General features: G+C 40.4%; 1 protein-coding gene across 3 annotated transcripts in view; it reads right to left on the reverse strand.

Moving 5' to 3' along the window:
• CLRN1 (clarin 1) overlaps positions 1 to 19,412 on the reverse strand; it is a 46,523-nt gene that overhangs the window by 12,655 nt on the left and 14,456 nt on the right. Inside the window, exons 1-2 of one of the 3 annotated variants that reach the window (XM_019023113.3) lie at positions 5,013 to 5,429; positions 2,772 to 2,951 (exon numbers count right to left, since the gene is read on the reverse strand). In XM_019023113.3, coding sequence (XP_018878658.1) covers positions 2,772 to 2,951; positions 5,013 to 5,037 — 205 coding nt within the window. In that variant the 5' untranslated portion in view covers positions 5,038 to 5,429. Of the gene's footprint in view, positions 1 to 2,771; positions 2,952 to 5,012; positions 5,430 to 19,412 lie in introns of those variants that run through there. The other 2 variants (XM_063704294.1, XM_004037848.5) reach the window with 2 other exon arrangements.

The raw sequence follows: 19,412 nt of genomic DNA on the forward strand, positions 1-19,412 counted from the left end.
TCCTGATCATTCCTGCATATATTTGTGTGCTCAGGTTCTCCTTGCATTAGGCCTGGCCAAAGGCAGAGATAGGATCTGGGATTTGGATTAAATTCTGTATTCTCTGAGTCATCTTGCTTTTCAAATGCTGGTAGTTTGGTCGTCTGTCAGAACTGTCAAATAATTTGTCTTCCAAGTGCGCTGTTCTTCAGAATTTCATTCAGAAGCTGGAGCGCTAGACGGCTGTGCTGCTAATGAGCTGTTGTGTCTCACCTTCACTCCAGCTTTGCTTTTCTCTGCTTTATGATGCCAGGTCAAGACTCCCCAAACTAGTTCTGCCTTTTCAGCTGTTTTCTGTCAAACATGAGCACCAGGGGGAGAGAGAAGACAAGAAAAGAAAAGGGAGAAAGGCCCACACCTTCCACTTCACTTGTAGTTCTCCCTGGTGGCAGCAACTGGGGAGTTTCCAGCCCTTTCCCACACCCAGAAACCCCTCATGGTGTCCCAGTGCCAAGTCCTCAAGGTCTGAGACACAATACTCTGGGGCCTCTCCTCAAGCTTCTAGGTTCTGGCAATGCCAAACTCTTTTGTTGGTTCCCCCAAGCCCTAGGGGTGGCAGCTGCTTTCTGACATTACCATCTTGGAGTTACCTCGGAGTCTCCTTTTTGTTTGTCAGTCCACCAACACCTGTTGAACCAACTACCTGTAGTTCAAACTTGAGCCAGCCTCAGAATCTCCTGAAGGGAGATTGTTAAAATACAGATGGCCATCCTCCCCCCGACCCCCAAGTTTCTGATTCAGTGGGTCTGGGGTAGGGCCTGAGAATTTGCTGCTTTATCAGGTTTCCAGATGATGCAGACGCTGCTCATCTGGGAACTCCAGTTTGAGAACCACTGCTTTACATTCCTTCTGTTAAAATTGTGTGTAATGGTCATCAGTAAAACAGCACACCACCCGGATCCACCAGTTTGGTTTTGGATGTTTGGTGAGCAGAAGTAATCCCAACTCTCTCTTCTCATCTGGACTTTCACATGTGATTGAATCACTTTCTCGCTCAGTCTGCCCACACCCTGAGCCTGTGCTCTTGGCTCTTCAGCTCTGATTGTAAAGCCCTTGGCCTTTGTTTATGATATTCCATCCCTCTCCTCACTGGCTCATGTCCTATTGCTTCAAAGTGCCTGTTCTACCAGTTCCATCTCATCTGAATTCTGATTGCTGAAACCTGTTCTGTCTAAGTGACCAAGTTAATATCTCCTTTCTAGGCTTGCTGTTTCAAGTCAGCAAATTCGTATTGAATTGTCCACTGTGTACAGAGCTTCATGCTGAATGCTTTTGTTAGAGATACAAAGATGTAAAAGGCTTAGACTCTTCTGTTATAGGATAATCATCTGTACAATTTAAAACTGTATTATATACTTGTGACAAATCTAAAGAAAATATTAGCAGAATCTCCACTGGAGAGATCTACATTGGATGGGTGAATAATGTGATTAGCAGAATGTGGATGGGGTGAGACCCTAAGCAGTGTGCACAAGTAACAATGAACAGAGGCTACACTGCGAGTGACCTCCTGTTAACTACAGGGCTTTGTTTTATAGAGAGAGAGATCTATACACATTTGTGGCTGGGGTTGAATTGTGTGAGAGAAGGGAGTAGTGTCAAGAGCAAGAAAGTACCTTGAGCCTGGTGCCTGGTAGCTGGCAGCCAAAGGGCAACTTCAGGAGAAAAAGAAACAGTCGAATAGAGATTTTCATTACATTGTTTGCTTTGTGTGAGTTGTTATCGTTCTGTATCCCTCCATGAAACCATCAATAAAATTACTTGCCTCCCAGGAATCTGACAAAGTGTTGGATCTTTTTGCAAAGTTAGAATGGGGTGAAGTCAGAGATCTCCTACAGAACAGCTACATATAAATTATACACACATTTTTCATTTTCTCGTCTTTCTCCTTCTCCCACTTGCAGATAGTAAGCACCATTTGGCACAAACTGGGTTTTATATTCTTTTCCATCAGCCCTAGCTATTGAGTAGCACATGTTTATTGATGAACTAATTTCTGGCTTTAGAGTTTATCCTTGCCCAGATACACCTAGCATTAGGCTACACAGAGTGTCTACAGGCTTGAATATGGCTGCTCATATGCGGGTGGAACACTGGCCCTTTACTCTTTTTTGATGCCATTTATTTATTTTTATTATTATGTATAAATAATAGCACATTATTGAACACTAAGAAATATTGAAAAGTATGAGCAAAAATAAAAGTCCCCCATAGTGTCATGGGTCAGAGACAACCATGGCCAACAGATTGGAGTCTGTATTGTCTGTCTGTCTATCTATCTATCTATCTATCTATCTATCTATCTATCTATCTATCATGTATCTATCTCTTTCATATATATATATAGCCCCCATATATACATATATGTATTTTATATGTATATTCTCTATATTTTATATATATAATCAAATTAGGTTCACAATTTTTATATAAGTTTACATACTGCTTTTCCCATGTAACTTTTTGAGACAAGCGTTTATCCTCTTGATTACATCTTCAAAAATATAATTTAATGTCAGCATCACAGTTATTCATATAGATGTCCATAAAGTATTTATTGAATTCCCTACTGTTGAGCAAGTGTGGTATTTCCACACTTTTTGTTATTATGTATAATACTACAGTGTGCATCCATGTATATATGTTAAGATTATAACTTTATATTTAGGTAGACGGTCTTTTTGACATATTGAAAAGCACATTTGTCTTCAGAGGTAGAATTTTGTACTTACCTGAAATGAAGCTCAAAAGGTACAACCCTAGGGGACCATGCAGAGTTTCAAAAGGTTTTCCAAAAGCATTGTACATGAAGAAGGCTGTCCCCACCATGGTTAACACAATAAGGATGGCAGAGAAGAGAATGACATTGACGTGGATGCTCACTGGGATTGCTTTGAGCAAATCTGGAAAAACTGAAGATAAGACAAAACTAGGGTTAGAAGAAGTTTCATTAGCAGTAGTCTGCAAGTATAATTTTAAAAATCAAATCTCTCTTTTTTAATTTCAAACATCACTAAAATCCTTCTGATGAATACATTCTCACTTACTAATTTATAAGGGGTTTACAAAAAGGTTTAAAGATAGGATCATTTTATAGAGTTTACCAGTAAAAATTAGCAAAGAGGAGATTTGAGGTAATTTATTTTCTGTGCTTGGTCATATGTAATGGTTTAAACAAATAAGTGCTGGCTTTATAACCCAAATCTGTACATTTTAATAACCAAGCCTTTAATGACCTTTCTTGGTAGTCATTTAAAAAAATCTATCTTAACTTGCAATGATATTTTAAGTTTGGAGATATCTGGAGATATCTGGGGATATCTGGGGAGTTCAAATATTAGGAAGTTTTCATATTTACTTTGTTACAAAAAAATTGTTTCTAGTCTACACCAAGATTAAAGAATGGAGATATTTTCAGTCAACTTCAATATTTTAATGTAGCACAAAGCTGTGGGAAAATAATTTCTGGTACTATGGGAAATATTTCAATGTAGAAAACACGCCAAATCTATTTCTAGATTTTGTGTTCAGGGCAAGTTTTTCTTGTTTGCAGAGAAAGCGAAACCCTACATTTTAGGGCTTCTTTCATCTGGTGAGGCATCAGCATGCTTGGCATCAGCAAATCTGGCAGGACCAATCTGGAGAAGTTTAATTCTGTTCATTTTAGTTCCCCAAACATGTATCAAGTGCTTAAGTTATTCACTGAGCACCTACTATGTGCCAGGCATTATTCTAGGTGTTGGAAGTAGAGCCATAAAACAAGATGGACAAGATTCCTGTTGTCTCACAGAGCTTATAACCTAATGGGAGAAGACAGACCATTAGCAAACAAACAAATAAACGTGATAGCTTATCTCCAAAAATGGCCACAATCAATGCTTTTCCCCCTTTTACGCACGTGTCACTTCTCATTTAAGAGGTATAATTTTTTCTCCAATGCCTTTGAACTTGGATTGGCCTTTGATTGCTTTGACCTCCTGAATATGGCAGCAGAAGTACATTGTGCCAGTTCCAGGCCTGTTTGATAAGAGAACCAGCAGTCTCTGCTTTTTTTTCTTTTGGAAGCTTGAGTTGCCAAGAAGTCCAGGTTACTCTTCTGGAGAGAAAGGCTGCCTGGAGGAGCACTGAGGCACCAGACACACAAGGGAAGAAGCTGCCCTGGATGTCAAGCCCAGAAAAGATGACTCCAACCCAGTTGCTATGTAACTGCAACAGTTAGGAGAGACCCTATCAAGAACTGTCTGGGTGAATTAGTAAATTTTTGTTTTAAGCCCCTGAACTTTATAGGAGAGCTGTTATCCAGCGGTATCAATGACAGAAGTGTAGAAATTTTAGGCAGACGGGGCAGGTCCCTGGAAAAACCTCACTTTTGAGCTGAAAAGCCTGAAACCTGCAGCCCAAAGTGAGAACTTCCATCCCTGTGTGCCCGCTCTTTCCCAATTGGTTCTTTATGAATAATGTCTTTTTACCAATAGAATGTTGCCTTTTCCAAAATTATGTATGGCCTGCCCCACCACCTATCCTCTGCCTATAAATACCCCAGACTCAGCCAGTAGAGAGGAGAAGTGGCTGGACATCAGAGAGAGGAAACTTGACTTCAGAGATGGTGGCTGGACATTGGAGAGATGTGACTTGACTTCAGGGGAGAGTGACCTGCCCTTCCCATTCCCTTTTCAGCTTCTCTCTCTGCTGAGAGCCACTTTCATTGCTAATTCTCTGCATTCACCATCCTTCAGTTCATCTGTGTGACCCCATTCTTCTTGGGCATCAAACAAGAATTCAGGATGCACAAATTGTGGGTACCCAAAAAGACTGTCACCCTGGCCCTTTGCCCTCACTGGCAGAGGGCAGCCACCCTACATGATGAAGCAAAGGGCCCACTGAGCTGACAACACACTGCTGTCCACAGATGGCAGAGCTACGAGAGCATTGTAACACACCCTCTGGGGCCCTGGGGTTGCAGGCACCCCTACCTGGTTGCTGCTGCAGGGCCTGCATGGAGTTTACTCCTCACAGCACTAAAGCAGCCAGCTGGTTCCTGCACTCGTTCACTTGTGTGCTCCCTCCTGCAAGAGGTTGAGCAGGGCAGGCTGAGTAAATGGGGTACCCCTGTTGGGAGTCCCATGAAGGGGTCAAGAAAATAGCCTGCATCAACAACAAGATAGTTTCAGATAGTGATACATATGATGGAGAAATAAAATAGGGTAATGGGATTTTGAGTGATCTCTGAGTGGATGGGCGTGGTCAGGAAAGTGAAACGAGCTGACACCTGAATGTTGAGAAGGAAATCACCCTTTAAAGATCTACAGAAAGAACTTTCCAGGGAAAAGAAGCACAACTGAGGCAGGAATGAGCCAGTGCAGTGGAGCCTGGTGAATGGTGGGGAGGCAGAAGTGGGATTATTGTGCTGGGATCAGATTGTTGTACCCACTGGATCCTGGCCTGTTGACCATGGCGAGGAGTTGGCTTTTTATTCTAAATTTATTAGGAAGCCACTAGAGAGTTTTAAGTAGGAGAGGAACACAGTCTCCTTCATAATATTAAAAGATCATTCTGAATGCTGACTAGTGATCACAAGGGGGTGGGGAAGGACAAATGTCCAGAGATCTAAGGGAGGCTATTTTCAGAGGTGAGAGATGGGGGCTGGCCTACAGTGGGAGAGGTTGTCAGATTTGGGATACATTTTGGAGATGGAAGATAGGACTTGTTAAAAAAAAAAAAGAATCCAGGCCGGGTGCGGTGGCTCACGCCTGTAATCCCAGCACTTTGGGAGGCCAAGGCGAGTGGATCACGAGGTCAGAAGGCTGAGGCAGGAGAATTGCTTGAACCCAGGAGGCAGAGGTTGCAGTGAGCCAAGGTCCCACCACTGCACTCCAGCCTGGGCAACAGAGTGAGAATCCGTCTCAAAAAAAAAAAAAAAAGAAGAGTCAAGGATTACTTCAAATTTTTTGTCCTGAGCAACTGAATAAATGGTGATGCTGTTAACTGAGATAGACTAGTAGAAGAGACAGGCTTGGGCCCCAGGATGGGAAGTGATGCAAGAGTTCTGTCTTAGATATTTTACATTTGAGTTACCTTAAAACCTCCAAGTAGAAATGTCAAATAGGATTTATGTTTCTGGAGGTCCAGGGAGAAGACTGGGTTGTTAAAGAGGGCTGGGGCTAGGGTAAGGCAAACAAGGTGCCTAGGGTGGAAAAGGTAAGGTGGTAGTCACCCTCCAGGGCCAGTCCTGCACTTGCATGGGCCTGATAAAGAATGTTTCCTTAAACTTTATGTGCTAGGTGCCTCAATGACCTCTCCCTAGTCCTAGCCCTAGTATTTAAACCCATTGGAACAGACATCCCAAGGAGATGAACCCAGGGAGAAGCTGTAGTTCAAGAGAGAAGCCCTGGGGCTCCCCCATGTCTACAAGCACAGAAGAGGAGAAAACCCAACCAAGAAGACTGGGAAAAGAGTAGTTTGTGAATTAGGAGCAGACCCATGAGTGAGACAGCAGGGAAGCAAATGGAAAAAAAAAATGTTTCAAGGAGGAGTAAGTAGTCATCTGTACAAATGCATGCCTCATGGCCACAACACTCTACTCCTGACCACATGCTGGAAGGGGGCCGGGAGAGAAAGTTTCATTGGGTCAGAACAAGCCCTTTGCCACTGCTGGATGTAATTAACTAACTACATATATACATACATGAAATAAGCTTAGTGCTATCCAATAGGGAGCATCCTCTTCGTAAATACAGAGGTGTTTGGATCCTGATGGTGTTTACCAATGCCCTCACTCAGGAGTCATGGCCAGGTCATTTGACTGCTGATGTTTAGTTGCACTACATTTCCTTTATCTTCTCACAATCAGAAAAACGCACATTAAAACTATGAGATACCATTTTCAATATATCATGTTTACAAATATGAAAACATTTAGCAATATCCTGTGTTAGCTAGGGTATGGGGAAATGGGGACCCTTGTGCATTTTTCTTGGGAGTGTAAATTGTTATAATCTCCTGGGCAATCTATAAAGCATTAAAATGCACATACCCTTTAGCTCAGCAATTTAACTTTCAGGATTTTATCCTATGAATATTTTTGCACATGAATCCACTAAAGTATTACAAGGATATTCATTGCAGCATTTCTTGATAATAAGAGGTTGGAAATAACGTACATGTTTAGCAGTAGCATATTCATACAATGGAATGTTAGTCAATGATTACAAAGAATGAAGCAAATCTATAACAACATGTATGGAATTATTCATCAAAATGTGATGTGAGGTGAAAAAACAAGCCAAATAAATGAAGACATATGTGCACCACTCTGCTATTTGGGAACAAAGCCAAAAGGGAATGTGAATAATAATAAATATTAATAGTTATTTAAGCACTTATCTGATTTAATTCTCTCAACAGCCCTATGAGATAGGTACCATTATTAAAAACTGAGGCACAGAGGCGTGTACCATGCCCAAGATTTATACTTAGTGAGTGGCATAATAGGAATTTGAATTCATGTTCTCACTCTCAACCACCTTGTTACAGCCACCTTAGGGACTGGCATGTGTGTCTAGGCAGAGACTATTTGTACAAAAGTGGTAACATTGCTTCTGGGAAGGGAGACTAAGGAACAGCTCACTATGTACCTTTTTGTACTAAATTTTTTTTTTTTTTACTTTTCTGCAAGCATTGTCTATTCAATGAATACAAAAATACTTTTTTTAATAATTGGAAGGATAAATGAAGACATAAAAATTCCAATGACTGTAATAGATTAAAAGAAATTTAAGAGACATATTAATAAAATGTAATGTATGGCTATTGTTTCTGAATCTGGTTTGTGATTTGAACAGACCATTTCTTTTTTTTTTTCTTTTTTCACTTTTTATTTTTTTATTTTTATTTTTTATTATTATACTTTAAGTTTTAGGGTACATGTGCACAATGTGCAGGTTAGTTACATATATATACATGTGCCATGCTGGTGTGCTGCACCCACTAACTCGTCATCTAGCATTAGGTATATCTCCCAATGCTATCCCTCCCCTCTCCCCCCACCCCACAACAGTCCCCAGAGTGTGAGGTTCGCCTTCCTCTGTCCATATGTTCTCATTTGAACAGAACATTTCTAAGAAGACGATTTTGAGATAGCGAGGGAAAATTGGACATGGACTGAGTATTAGATGATATTTTATCATTGTTATAGATTTTATTGGTTATGTTAATGGTGTTGTGGTTGCGCTTTTAAAAGTCCTTATTGGTTAAAAATGATACGGATGAATGGATGGCTGGATGGCTGGATGGATAGATAAAGATAAAATATGTAAGGACACCCATAGGTCCAAAATAAAGGGATGGAGGAAAATCTACCAAGCAAACAGAAAACAGAAAAAAGCAGGGGTTGCAATCCTAATTTCAGACAAAGAAGACTTCAAACCAACAAAGAAAAAAAAGACAAAGAAGGGCATTACGTAATGGTAAAGGGTTCAATTCAGCAAGAAGATCTAACTATCCCAAATATATATGCATCCAACACAGAAGTACCCAGATTCATAAAGCAAGTTCTTAGAGACCTATAAAGAGACATAGACTCCCACACAATAGTAGTAGGAGACTTCAGTGCTTCACTGACAGTATTAGATCATGGAGGCAGAAAATTAGCAAAGATATTCAGGATCTGAACTCAACATTGGACCAAATGGATATAATAGACCTCTACAGAACTCTGTACCCAAAACCAACAGAATATACATTCTTCTCATCACCACATGGCACATACTCTGAAATCAACCACATAATTGGACATAAAACAATCCTCAGCAAATGCAAAAGAACCAAAGTCATATCAAACACCCTCAGACCACGGTACAATAAAAATAGAAGTCAAGACTAAGAAAATTGCTCAAAACCATGCAATTACATGGAAATTAAACAACATGTTCCTGAATGACTTTGGATAAATAATGAAATTAAGACAGAAATCAAGAAGTTTTTTCAAACTAATGAGAACAAAGATACAACATACCAGACTCTCTGGGATACAGCTAAGGCAGTGTTAAGAGTTAAATTTATAGCACTAAATGTCCACATCAAAAAGTTAGATCTCAAATTAACAAACTAACATCAGAACTGAAAGAATTAGAGAAGCAAGAACAAGTCAACCCCAAAGCTAGCACAAGACAAGAAATAACCAAAATCAGAGCTGAACTGAAGGATTGATACATGAAAAACCATTCAAAAGATCAAGAAATCCAGGAGCTGGTTTTTTGAAAAAATTAATAAGATAGATAGGCCACTAGCTAGCCTAATAAAGAAGAGAAGAGAGAGGATTCAAATAAACACAATTAGAAATGATGAAGAGAATGTTACCACTGACCCCATGGGAATAAAAACAACCATCAGAAACTACTATGAACACCCATATGCACACAAACTAGAAAACCTAGAAGAGCTAAATAAATTCCTGGATACATACACCTTCCCAAGGCTGGACCAGGAAAAAACTGACCCCACTTCTAAAATCATTATTGGTCTATTTAGGGAATCAGTAATAAATATCTTACCAACTAAAAAATCCCAGGACCTGATGGCTTCACAGCCAAACTCTACCAGATGTATAAGGAAGAGCTGGTACCATTCCTACAGAACCTATTCCAAAAAAATTGAGGAGGAGGAACTCCTCCCCAACTCATTCTAGGAGGCCAGCATCATTCTGATAACAAAACCTGGCAGAGACACAACAAAAAAAGAAACTTCAGGCCAATATCCGTGATGAACATCAATGCAAAAATCCTCAACAAAATACTTGCAAACTGAATCCAGTAGTACATCAAAAAGCTAAACCACCACAATCAAGTAGACTTCATCCCTGGGATGCAAGGTTGGTTCAACATAAGGAAATCAACAAATGTGATTCATCACATAAACAGAACTAAAGACAAAAGCCACATGACTATCTCAACAGAGGCAGAAAAGACTTTTAATAAAATTAAACACTGCTTCATGTTAAAAACTGTCAATAAACTAGGTATTAAAGGAACATACCTCAAAATAATAACAGCCATATATGACAAACCACCACAAACATCATACTGAATGGGCAAAAGGTGGAAGCATTCTCCCTGAAAACTGGCACAAGACAAGAATGCCCTGTCTCACCACGCCTATTCAACATGGTACTGGAAGTCTTGGCCAGGGAAATCAGGCAAGAGAAAGAAATAAAGGGCATCCAAGTAGGAAGAGAGGAAGTCAAACTAAATCTGTTTGCAGAGAACATGATTCTATATCTAAAAAAACCCATAGTCTCAGCCCAAAAGCTCCTTCAGCTGATTAATAACTTCAGCAAAGTCTCAGGATACAAAAAATCACTAGCATCCCTATACATCAACAATACCAAGCTGAGAGCCAAGTCAGAAAAGCAACCCCATTCACAACTACTACAGAAAGAATACAATAGCTAGGAATACAGCTAAGCAAGGAGGTGAATAATCTCTACAACATGAGTTACAAAACACTGCTTGAAGAAATCAGAGAAGACACAAACAAATGGAAAAACATCCCATGCTCATGGATAGGAAGAATCAATATCATTACATGTTATTCCTATCAAATTACCAACGACATTCTTCACATAACTAGAAAAAAAACTATTTTAAACTTCATATGGTACCAAAAAGAGCCCAAATGGCCAAGGTAATTCTAAGCAAAAAGAACAAAGCTGGAGGCATCATGTTACCCAACTTTGAAATATGCTATAGGGCTACAGTAACCAAAACAGAATGGTACTGGTACAAAAACAGGCACATAGACCAAATGAACAGGATAGAGAGCCCCAAAATAAGGCCACACACCTACAACCATCTGATCTTCAACAAACCTGGGAAAAACAAGCAACGGAGGAGATACTCCCTACTCAATAAATAATGCTGGGATAACTGGCTAGCCATATGCAGAATATTGAAACTGTACCCCTTCCTTAAACCAAATACAAAAATCAACTCAAAATGGATTAAAGATTTAAATGTAAAACCCAAAACTATAAAAACCCTAGAAGACAACCTAGGCAATATCATTCTGGACATAGGACCTGGCAAAGATTTCACGACAAAGACACCAAAAGCAATTGCAACAAAAGCAAAAAATTGACAAATGGGATATAATTAAACTTAGGAGCTTCTGCATGGTAAAAGAAACTATCAAAAGAGTAAGCAGACAACATACAGAGTGGGAGAAAATATTTGCAAGCTATACATCTGACAAAGGTCTAATACCCAGCATCTATGAGGAACTTAAATTTACAAGAGAAAAACAACCCCATTAAAAAGTGGGCAAAGGACATGAGCAGACACTTTTCAAAAGAAGATGTACCTGCAGCCAACAAACATGAAAAAAAGCTCAACATCACTGATCATTAGAGAAATGCAAATCAAAACAACAATGAAATACCATCACACTAATTAGAATGGTTTTTATTAAAAAGTCAAAACATAACAGAGGCTGGCAAGGTTGCAGAGAAAAGGAACACTTATACACTGTTAGTGGGAGTGTAAATTAGTTCAACCACTGTGGAAAGCAGTATGGTGATTCTGCAAAGAGCTAAAAGCAGAACGACCATTTGACCCAGCAATCCCATTACTACCAGAAGAATAGAAATCATTCTACTATAAAGACACAAGCACACGAATGTTCATTGCAGCACTATTCACAATTCTGAAGACACAGAATCAACCTAAATTGATAAATTTAGGATATCCATAAATGGATAAGGAAAATGTGGTATATATACACCATGGAATACTATGCAGCAATAAAAATGAATGAGATCATGTCTTTTGCAGGAAGATAGATGGAGTTGGCGGCTATCATCCTTAGCAAACTAACACAGGGACAGAAAACCAAATACTGCATGTTCTCACTTATACATGGGAGCTACATGATGAGAACTTATGAGCACAAAGAAGGAAACAACAGACACTGGGGTCTTCTTGAGGATGGAGGGTGGGAGGAGGGAGAGAAGCAGAAAAGAATCTGTACAACAAATCCTCATGACAGGAGTTTACCTATGTAACAAAGTTTTACAGGTACCCCCCAAACGTAAAAGTTTTTTAAAAATAAAATAAAATTCTTCAGCTATATTATAGCTCTCATAGTCTCAGGTAAAGAAATACCTGAGACTGGGTAATATATATATATTTTTTGAGACAGGGTCTCACTCCATTGCCCAGGCTGGAGTACAGTGGCTCCATTTTGGCTCTCTGCAACCTCTGACTCCCAGGTTCAAGCGATTCTCTTGCCTCAGCATCCCAAGTAGCTGGGATTACAGGCACCCGCCACCATGCCTGGCTAATTTTTATATTTTCGGTAGAGATGGGGTTTCACCATGTTGGCCAGGCTGGTCTCGAACTCCTGACCTCAAATCATCTGCCTGCCTGAGCCTCCCAAAGTGCTGAGATTACAGGTGTCAGTCACCGCGCCCGGCCTGAGACTGGGTAATTTAAAAAGAGATGAGGTTTAATTGGCTCACAGTTCTCCAGGCTGTACGTGGCAGCATTAGCTTCTAGGGAGACCTCTGGGAGTTTAACAATCATGGTGGAAGGCAAAGCGGGAGCCAACACTTCACATGGCCAGAGTAGGAGAAAGAGAGAGAGGGGAGGTGCCACACACTTTTAAACAACCAGATCGCATGAGAACGCACTCACTATACAGTACCAAGGGGGGACCGTGCTAAACCATTCATAAGAACTCTGCCCCCATGATCCAATCACCTCCCACCAGGCCCCACCTCCAACACTGGGGATTACGATTCAACATGAGATTTGGGCAGGGACGACATCCAAACTATATCATCAGCTCTGTTTGGAAGACTGTGGTAGTGTCAATGTGGATGTTAAAGGTCGCAGATGCTGACCTCCTGTTGTCAGGACTTGCAGTTGTCCACTATGCCCCATCTTCCGGCAGCATAGCAGTCTTACACTTCCGGCAGTGTAGCTCGTCTTATAGGATGGATCCCAACCTGCGATGGTTCGATTTTTCAACATCATGATGGTCTGAAAGTTATAAGCATTCGGTAGAAACCGCACTTTGAGTTTTGAATTTTGATCTTTTCCCAGGCTAGTAATAAGCGATAAGAAACTCTCAATGCTGGGTAGAGGCACCAAGCGCAGCTCCCAGTCAGTCACAGCATCACAAGGGCCAGCAACCGATACTCTACAGTGTCCTGTGTTGCCAGGTGATTTGGCTCAGCTGTAGGCAATGAACACATTTAACGTAGGCTGAGCTAAGCTATGATGTTCGGTAGATTAGGTGTATTAAAAGCATTTTCAATTTAACGATATTTCAACTTATGACGGATTTATCGGGAAGTAACATCATCATAAGTCGAGTCACATCTATACTACAATAACCTGCCTTCTGGAGCCTCCCTTACACTCAGTCAGCTATTGACTTGGTTTTTACTAGCAGTTATTAAACAAACAAACAAACAAACAAACCCTGATTCCATTCATCTCCCCACCTGTTAAAAAGATGGCTACTTCATCATCTCTGATAGGGTGGCTAGGTTTAGCCTGTCCTAAAATTGAGGGTTGTTACCAAATTGAAACAAATGCAGAAAGAAGTTGCACTGATTTGCCTCCTGGAAAAGCCAGAAGGTAAAATAAATTGTCATGTGGAGCAGTTTAATTCTTATGAAATCTCTGAAATTCTCACTGTTGTGAGAACATGACCCAGCAGGACACTAATCCCCGCATGCTATATTTACACTTTATCAGGTTTCTTCTTCTTCTTCTTCTTTTAATCAAAAATCCCCGAGTCTGTAATGACCAGCCAGAACTCTCATAATACCCTTCTGTTTTCTGACCAACACTAATATGACTTTTCCTTGGTTGAAGCTGAGAGCAGACCATTCAAATAAATATTGAGAGTTGTCACTTTAATGATGTTGGGAGGTAGATTTGCTTGGTCTCTCTGTTCTTTTAGATTTAGGATTACAACACAGAAAAAGGATTTGAACATTTTGATCTGTGGAGGAGTTGTCATTGATCCAGCAAGTCACTTCTGGTCTCCAGAAAGTATTTGATTAGCTATTGACAAGTGAAAGGGAGTTATTTATTACAACACACAGCCGATGCCACATTAGTAACATAACTTTGTCTGTGTGTTCAGAATTACCCTCCCTTTCTTTCATTCTCTTATCTTTGATTTCTTCACTCTATGAGTCAATGTGTCTCGGTCTCCTCATCCTTAAATCATCCCAGACCCCTAATTGCCCTTTTCTCTCCATTATCACCAAACTTCTTCAAACAGCAATAATGCAAGTAATAAGAAAAAAAAAGCCAATAATTCTAAAACATTTGCTATGTTTCAAGTACTTATTTTTTCTTTGAGATGGAGTCTAGCTCTGTCACCCAGGCAGCGGGTGGAGCCCACTGCAGCCTCCACCTCTGGAGTTCAAGTGATACTCCCACCTCAGCCTCTCAAGTAGCTAGGATTACAAACATGCACCACCAAGCCCAGCTAATTTTTGTATTTTTAGTAGAGACAGGGTTTCACCATGTTGACCAGGCTAGTCTTGAACTCCTGGCCTCAAGTGATCTGCCCACCTCGGCCTCCCACAGTGCCGGGATTACAGGTGTGAGTCACCACACCAGGCCAAGTATTTTATATATATAAAACATAAATTAGCACATTTAATTCTAACAGTATGAGGAAGGTATTATTTTATCCTTAATGTATAGATTTCAAAAAACCAAGGCACAGAGAAGTGAAGTAACTTGCCCAAAGTCACACAGTGGCATTGATTTTATTTTTTCCTTCCTATTTTTAAGATTAAAGTAAAATTAGCAGAGCATAAAAATATCCCTTTTTAGTGTACAGTTCTGTGAGTTTTGACAAATGCATACAGTTGTGTAACCACCACAATAATCAAGATATAGAACAATTTCACCATTCTAAAAACTTTCCCCACCCCTACCAGGGAGTTTTGCCCCTTTGCAGTCAATCCATCCTCTACCCCCAGGTCCTATGTGTAACTATAAGAAGCTGCGGAGTGTTTTCCAAAGTGGCTGTACCATTCACCTTCCCACTAGCAATGTAAGAGAGTCCTACTTGTTCCACATTCTGGCTGGCACTTGGCAGGTTTTTTAAAGTGGTAGCCATTTAATAGATACGTAGTTGATCTCAGTGTTGTTTTAATTTGCATTTCCCAAGTGTGTAATGATGCTGAGAATTTTTTGTGGGCTTATTTGCCTTTCAGAGGTCATTTTCGATGATGTGTTTGTATCTTTTGTGCATTTCTTATTGGATTGTTTATTATTGAGTTTTGAAAAGTCTTTATGCATGCTGGATACAAACCCTTCATCAGATAAGAAATTCACAAATATTTTCTCTGTCTGTGGCTTGTATTTTCATTCTCTTATCAGTGTCTTTTGAAGAGTAGTTCTTATTTTTATGAACTCCAATGTATCAAGATTTTTTATGTATCATGTTTCAAATGTCAAATCTAAGAAGTCTTTGCCTAGTGCAAGGTCACAAATATTTTCTGCTATGTTTCTCTCCTTGAAGTTTTTAGTTCTGGGTTTACATTTACATCTGTGATCTCTTTCAGGTTATTTTTTGTATATGGTACAAGTTTGTATTTTTGCATACAGATATCCAACTGTTTCAGAACTTAGAAAACTGAACATAGATTTAACATACAACCCAGCAATCCCATTGCTCGGTATTTACCTAAGAGAATTGAAAACATGTGTCCACACAAAAATCTGTATGCAAATGTTTACTTTATTCATATTTGCCAAAAACTGGAAACAACTTAGTATCCATTGACAGGTGAACGGATAAACAAGTTGTGGCCCATCCATGTGATGAAATACTAGTCAGCAATAAAAAAGATGCTGCTACTCACAATAACTCGGATAGATCTTAAATAACTGTGCTAACTGGAAGAAGTCAGACTCGAGAGGCTGCATGCTGCATGATTCCTTATATATAACATCCTGGAAAAAGCAAAATGATAAGAACAGAAAACAGATCAGTGGTTGCCAAGGGGTTGGGGTAGGAGAGGAGATGGACCAAAAAAGGGACAGGGAGAACCCGGGAGTGATGGGTGTGTTCTATGTCTTTGTTGTGGTAGTCATTATAAGCCAATATGCATTAGTCAAAATGCATAGACCTCTAAATCTAAGAAGGATGAATTTTACTGTACGTAAATTATGCCTCAATAAACCCGACTGAAAACAAATCAAAGCTCGGTGGAAAGAAGTTTGGAAAGAATTCAGGGCAATGGAGATAAAATAGTAGTAGCAAGAGGGGGTGATAGGACCTAGTGTGTTTTTGTTTTGTTTTACTTTGTTTTTAGAAGTTGAAAGAGGCAGGTTGGCAATTGAAATGGAATTTCAAATCTCCTTATTAAAAAAAATTATTCCAACACACTTGGGAGATTGTCAACATGTTACATGGAAACTGACTCCTGTTTAATAGCAGATTTAAAGTTCCAGATTTGGAAAAAGAATTCGTTGCACACCTGAACATGACAAAGCTCTTTTTTGTTTTGTTTTAAGCAGAGAAAGGGGATTGAAGTAAGATGAATTTTCTTCCTACTCTGTTTCTGTTAGTTTGTCCCAAAGCCCAACTGTCTATGGAGGACCTTTTTTTATGAACAATTTTATAACTATGAAATTAAAACTAAAATTGGAATTTCACCCGTACGCCTACCAATATAAAAAGCAAAATTTTTCTTTATTTTTGTTCCTTTGAAATCTTTGTTCATCTCACTATTTCCTATATTACTATTATCCCAATGCAGTTTTGAAATCACCTTCTGTTCTTTTCACTCAGAATATAAGCATTTTCTGTGTTATACATATTGTCTTCATAACTATCATTTAGATAACTGCGTAAGTTTTTTGCCAAACGGATGCCCTGCAATCTGTTAGTTCGTCTTCTATTGGTTCAGTATTACAGCTCATGCTTCCAGGAACATCTCTCAGCACATACCTTTTTCTTTTTTATTTTGGAGATGGGGGATAAGTGGGAATAACCTTTTTGGGTGAATTCCCGGGAAAGGGATTACTTCGGTAATGGTGCTTTCTAAAAGAATGCTAGTTGTGATATAGATACAAGGTAACCTCAAGAACGTGAGTGGCATTTTGTGATATATATATTAAGCTCTACTTTTTCAACCCTGATTCAAAGCTTGATTCCCTCTCCATGAAGTCTGGTAAGCAGAAATTTCTGACAAGATACCTAGTCAGAAAAAGAGAGCTAGAAGAAACTAGTCACTGGGTTCTCTATCCTGGTAGCAGAACAGAAGGCACCTAAGCCACAGGAGAGAGAAAGCGAAAAAGGAAATCCACGCTGCATACCTTGGCATGCAGAGAGAGGCTGTCATACCCTCATTACTCGAGTCTGCTATTACGAAACAGAGCTGAGTAAGTCGTAAGTTAATGACTTGGAGTGAAAACAGTGATAGGGATGCTCTCATAGGAAAGCTGCCCTCCTGCAGTCATTTGGTGGGGGGCTCTATATTTTGGGCTGTGACCCTTGCCTCCCTGCCCTTACTCTCCTGCACAAATGGGGACCCCTTAGCCTCTGATCTGTGGGCCCCCATTCTGCAAAGCCTTTTCTAGTTTTTTCCTCTCTGTCCCTTGTCAGATATTCCAAACCTCCCCTATTCTTAAGGACCTATCACACTCCACCTCCACTTCTTTCAGTCTATGAACCTGGCTTACAAAGTGCTCAGAAATATCTTGTAAACTAAACTCTCTCATTTCACAGAGAAAGGTGAGGCTATCATGGAATGCCCTTAACTTGACAGAACTCCATTGCCACCCATCTACACCTTCTTTGTGGTGTATACCCAACCTTCCCTTTATTCTTAGTGAAAGAAATGTTTTCTCCTGTCCAAGCCAAGGCTGGCCCTTCTCCCTGTGCTTTCAGACTCATCCTTTCTCATCTTTGCACAGACCTTTCTAATTCACTATTTACCCTCCCATCTGTCTTCAGCCTTTTCCTCTCTACTGCTCTATCTTCTTAGTACAGAATTATACTCAAGGTCTTCCCATTTTATACACACACACACACACACACACACACACACACACCACCCCACCCAAAGCCTGGCCTTAGGGATCCTCTGGCTATTTCCTGATCTCAGTCTTTCCCTTTTATACCTGCAACACTTATCTCTGGGTCATGATCTCCCAGTCCCTTCTTAGCTCCTTCAGGGACCTCCCTTCCCCACCACTTCATCAAGACTGCTTTGGAAAAGGTCCCCTGTGATGTTCTGGCTGTAATATTCAAAGAACCGTTTCCAGTGTCTCTCATTTGACATCTCTGTGGCATTTAGGCCTGTTGACTGTTACTTCCTTGGTGAAGGTCTATCCTCCAAGGTTTCACCTCACTGACTCTCCCCTCAATCTCCTTGACAAGTCTCCCCTCTCTACCCATTCATATTAGTGTTTTCTAGGACACATCTTTGTCTACTTTCTTTTTTAGGGGGGGTCGGGGGGGACAGAGTCTTGCTCTGTCGCCCAGGCTGGAGTGCAATGGCACAATCTTGGCTCACTGCAACCTCTGCCTCCCGGGTTCAAGCAATTCTCCTGCCTCAGCCTCCTGAGGCTGGGATTACAAGTGTGTGCCACCACGCCCGGCTAATTTTTGTGTTTTTTTTAGTAGAGACAGGGTTTCACCATGTTGGCCAGGCTGGTCTTGAACTCCTGATCTTGTTTGTGATCTACCCACCTCAGCCTCCCAAAGTGCTGGGATTACAGGTATGAACCACTGCACCCAGCCTTTGTCTACCTTCCTGTTCAACTCCCCTCCCTGGGAAATCTCATCTTCAGTTATGGTTCCAACTACTGCCTCTAATCTGCTGATTCCCACTTCTCTGCCTCTACCTCAGGCCTCTCTCAAAACCTACAAATTGGTGTAACTGATGGACATCTCTGGTTGATGTTCCACAAGTGATCAAATTAAACATGATTAAAAATAATTTCATATTCCCTCTCAACTTTTTCCTTCTGTATTCCTTATCTCAGAGAACGTAACAACTGTCCATTCAGTAGAAACCTGGGTTCATCTTCTGTCATCAAGTTCTCTTGGTTTCTGTTTTGAATATTTTGGAAATACTTCCCTTCCTTTCTATTTCTCTGCCAGTGCTTTGGTTTGGATCCCCAAATATTGGAGGAGCCTTATGACTGGTCCCCACTTCTCTTTTGATTTTCTTCCAATCCATCTTCTGTCCTGTCACATAGCTGCTTGCCTTCCTTAAAAGGCTTCATGTTGCCTACAAGATAGACTTAACTGCCTGACAGTGAACACAGTCTCCCCTGTTCTGGTTCCTGCCTTCCTCTCCAGTCTTACCTTTTCCCTCCTCCACACTCTCA

The sequence above is a fragment of the Gorilla gorilla genome, chromosome 2 (assembly GCF_029281585.2).
Source record: "Gorilla gorilla gorilla isolate KB3781 chromosome 2, NHGRI_mGorGor1-v2.1_pri, whole genome shotgun sequence".
Taxonomy (NCBI): domain Eukaryota; kingdom Metazoa; phylum Chordata; class Mammalia; order Primates; family Hominidae; genus Gorilla; species Gorilla gorilla.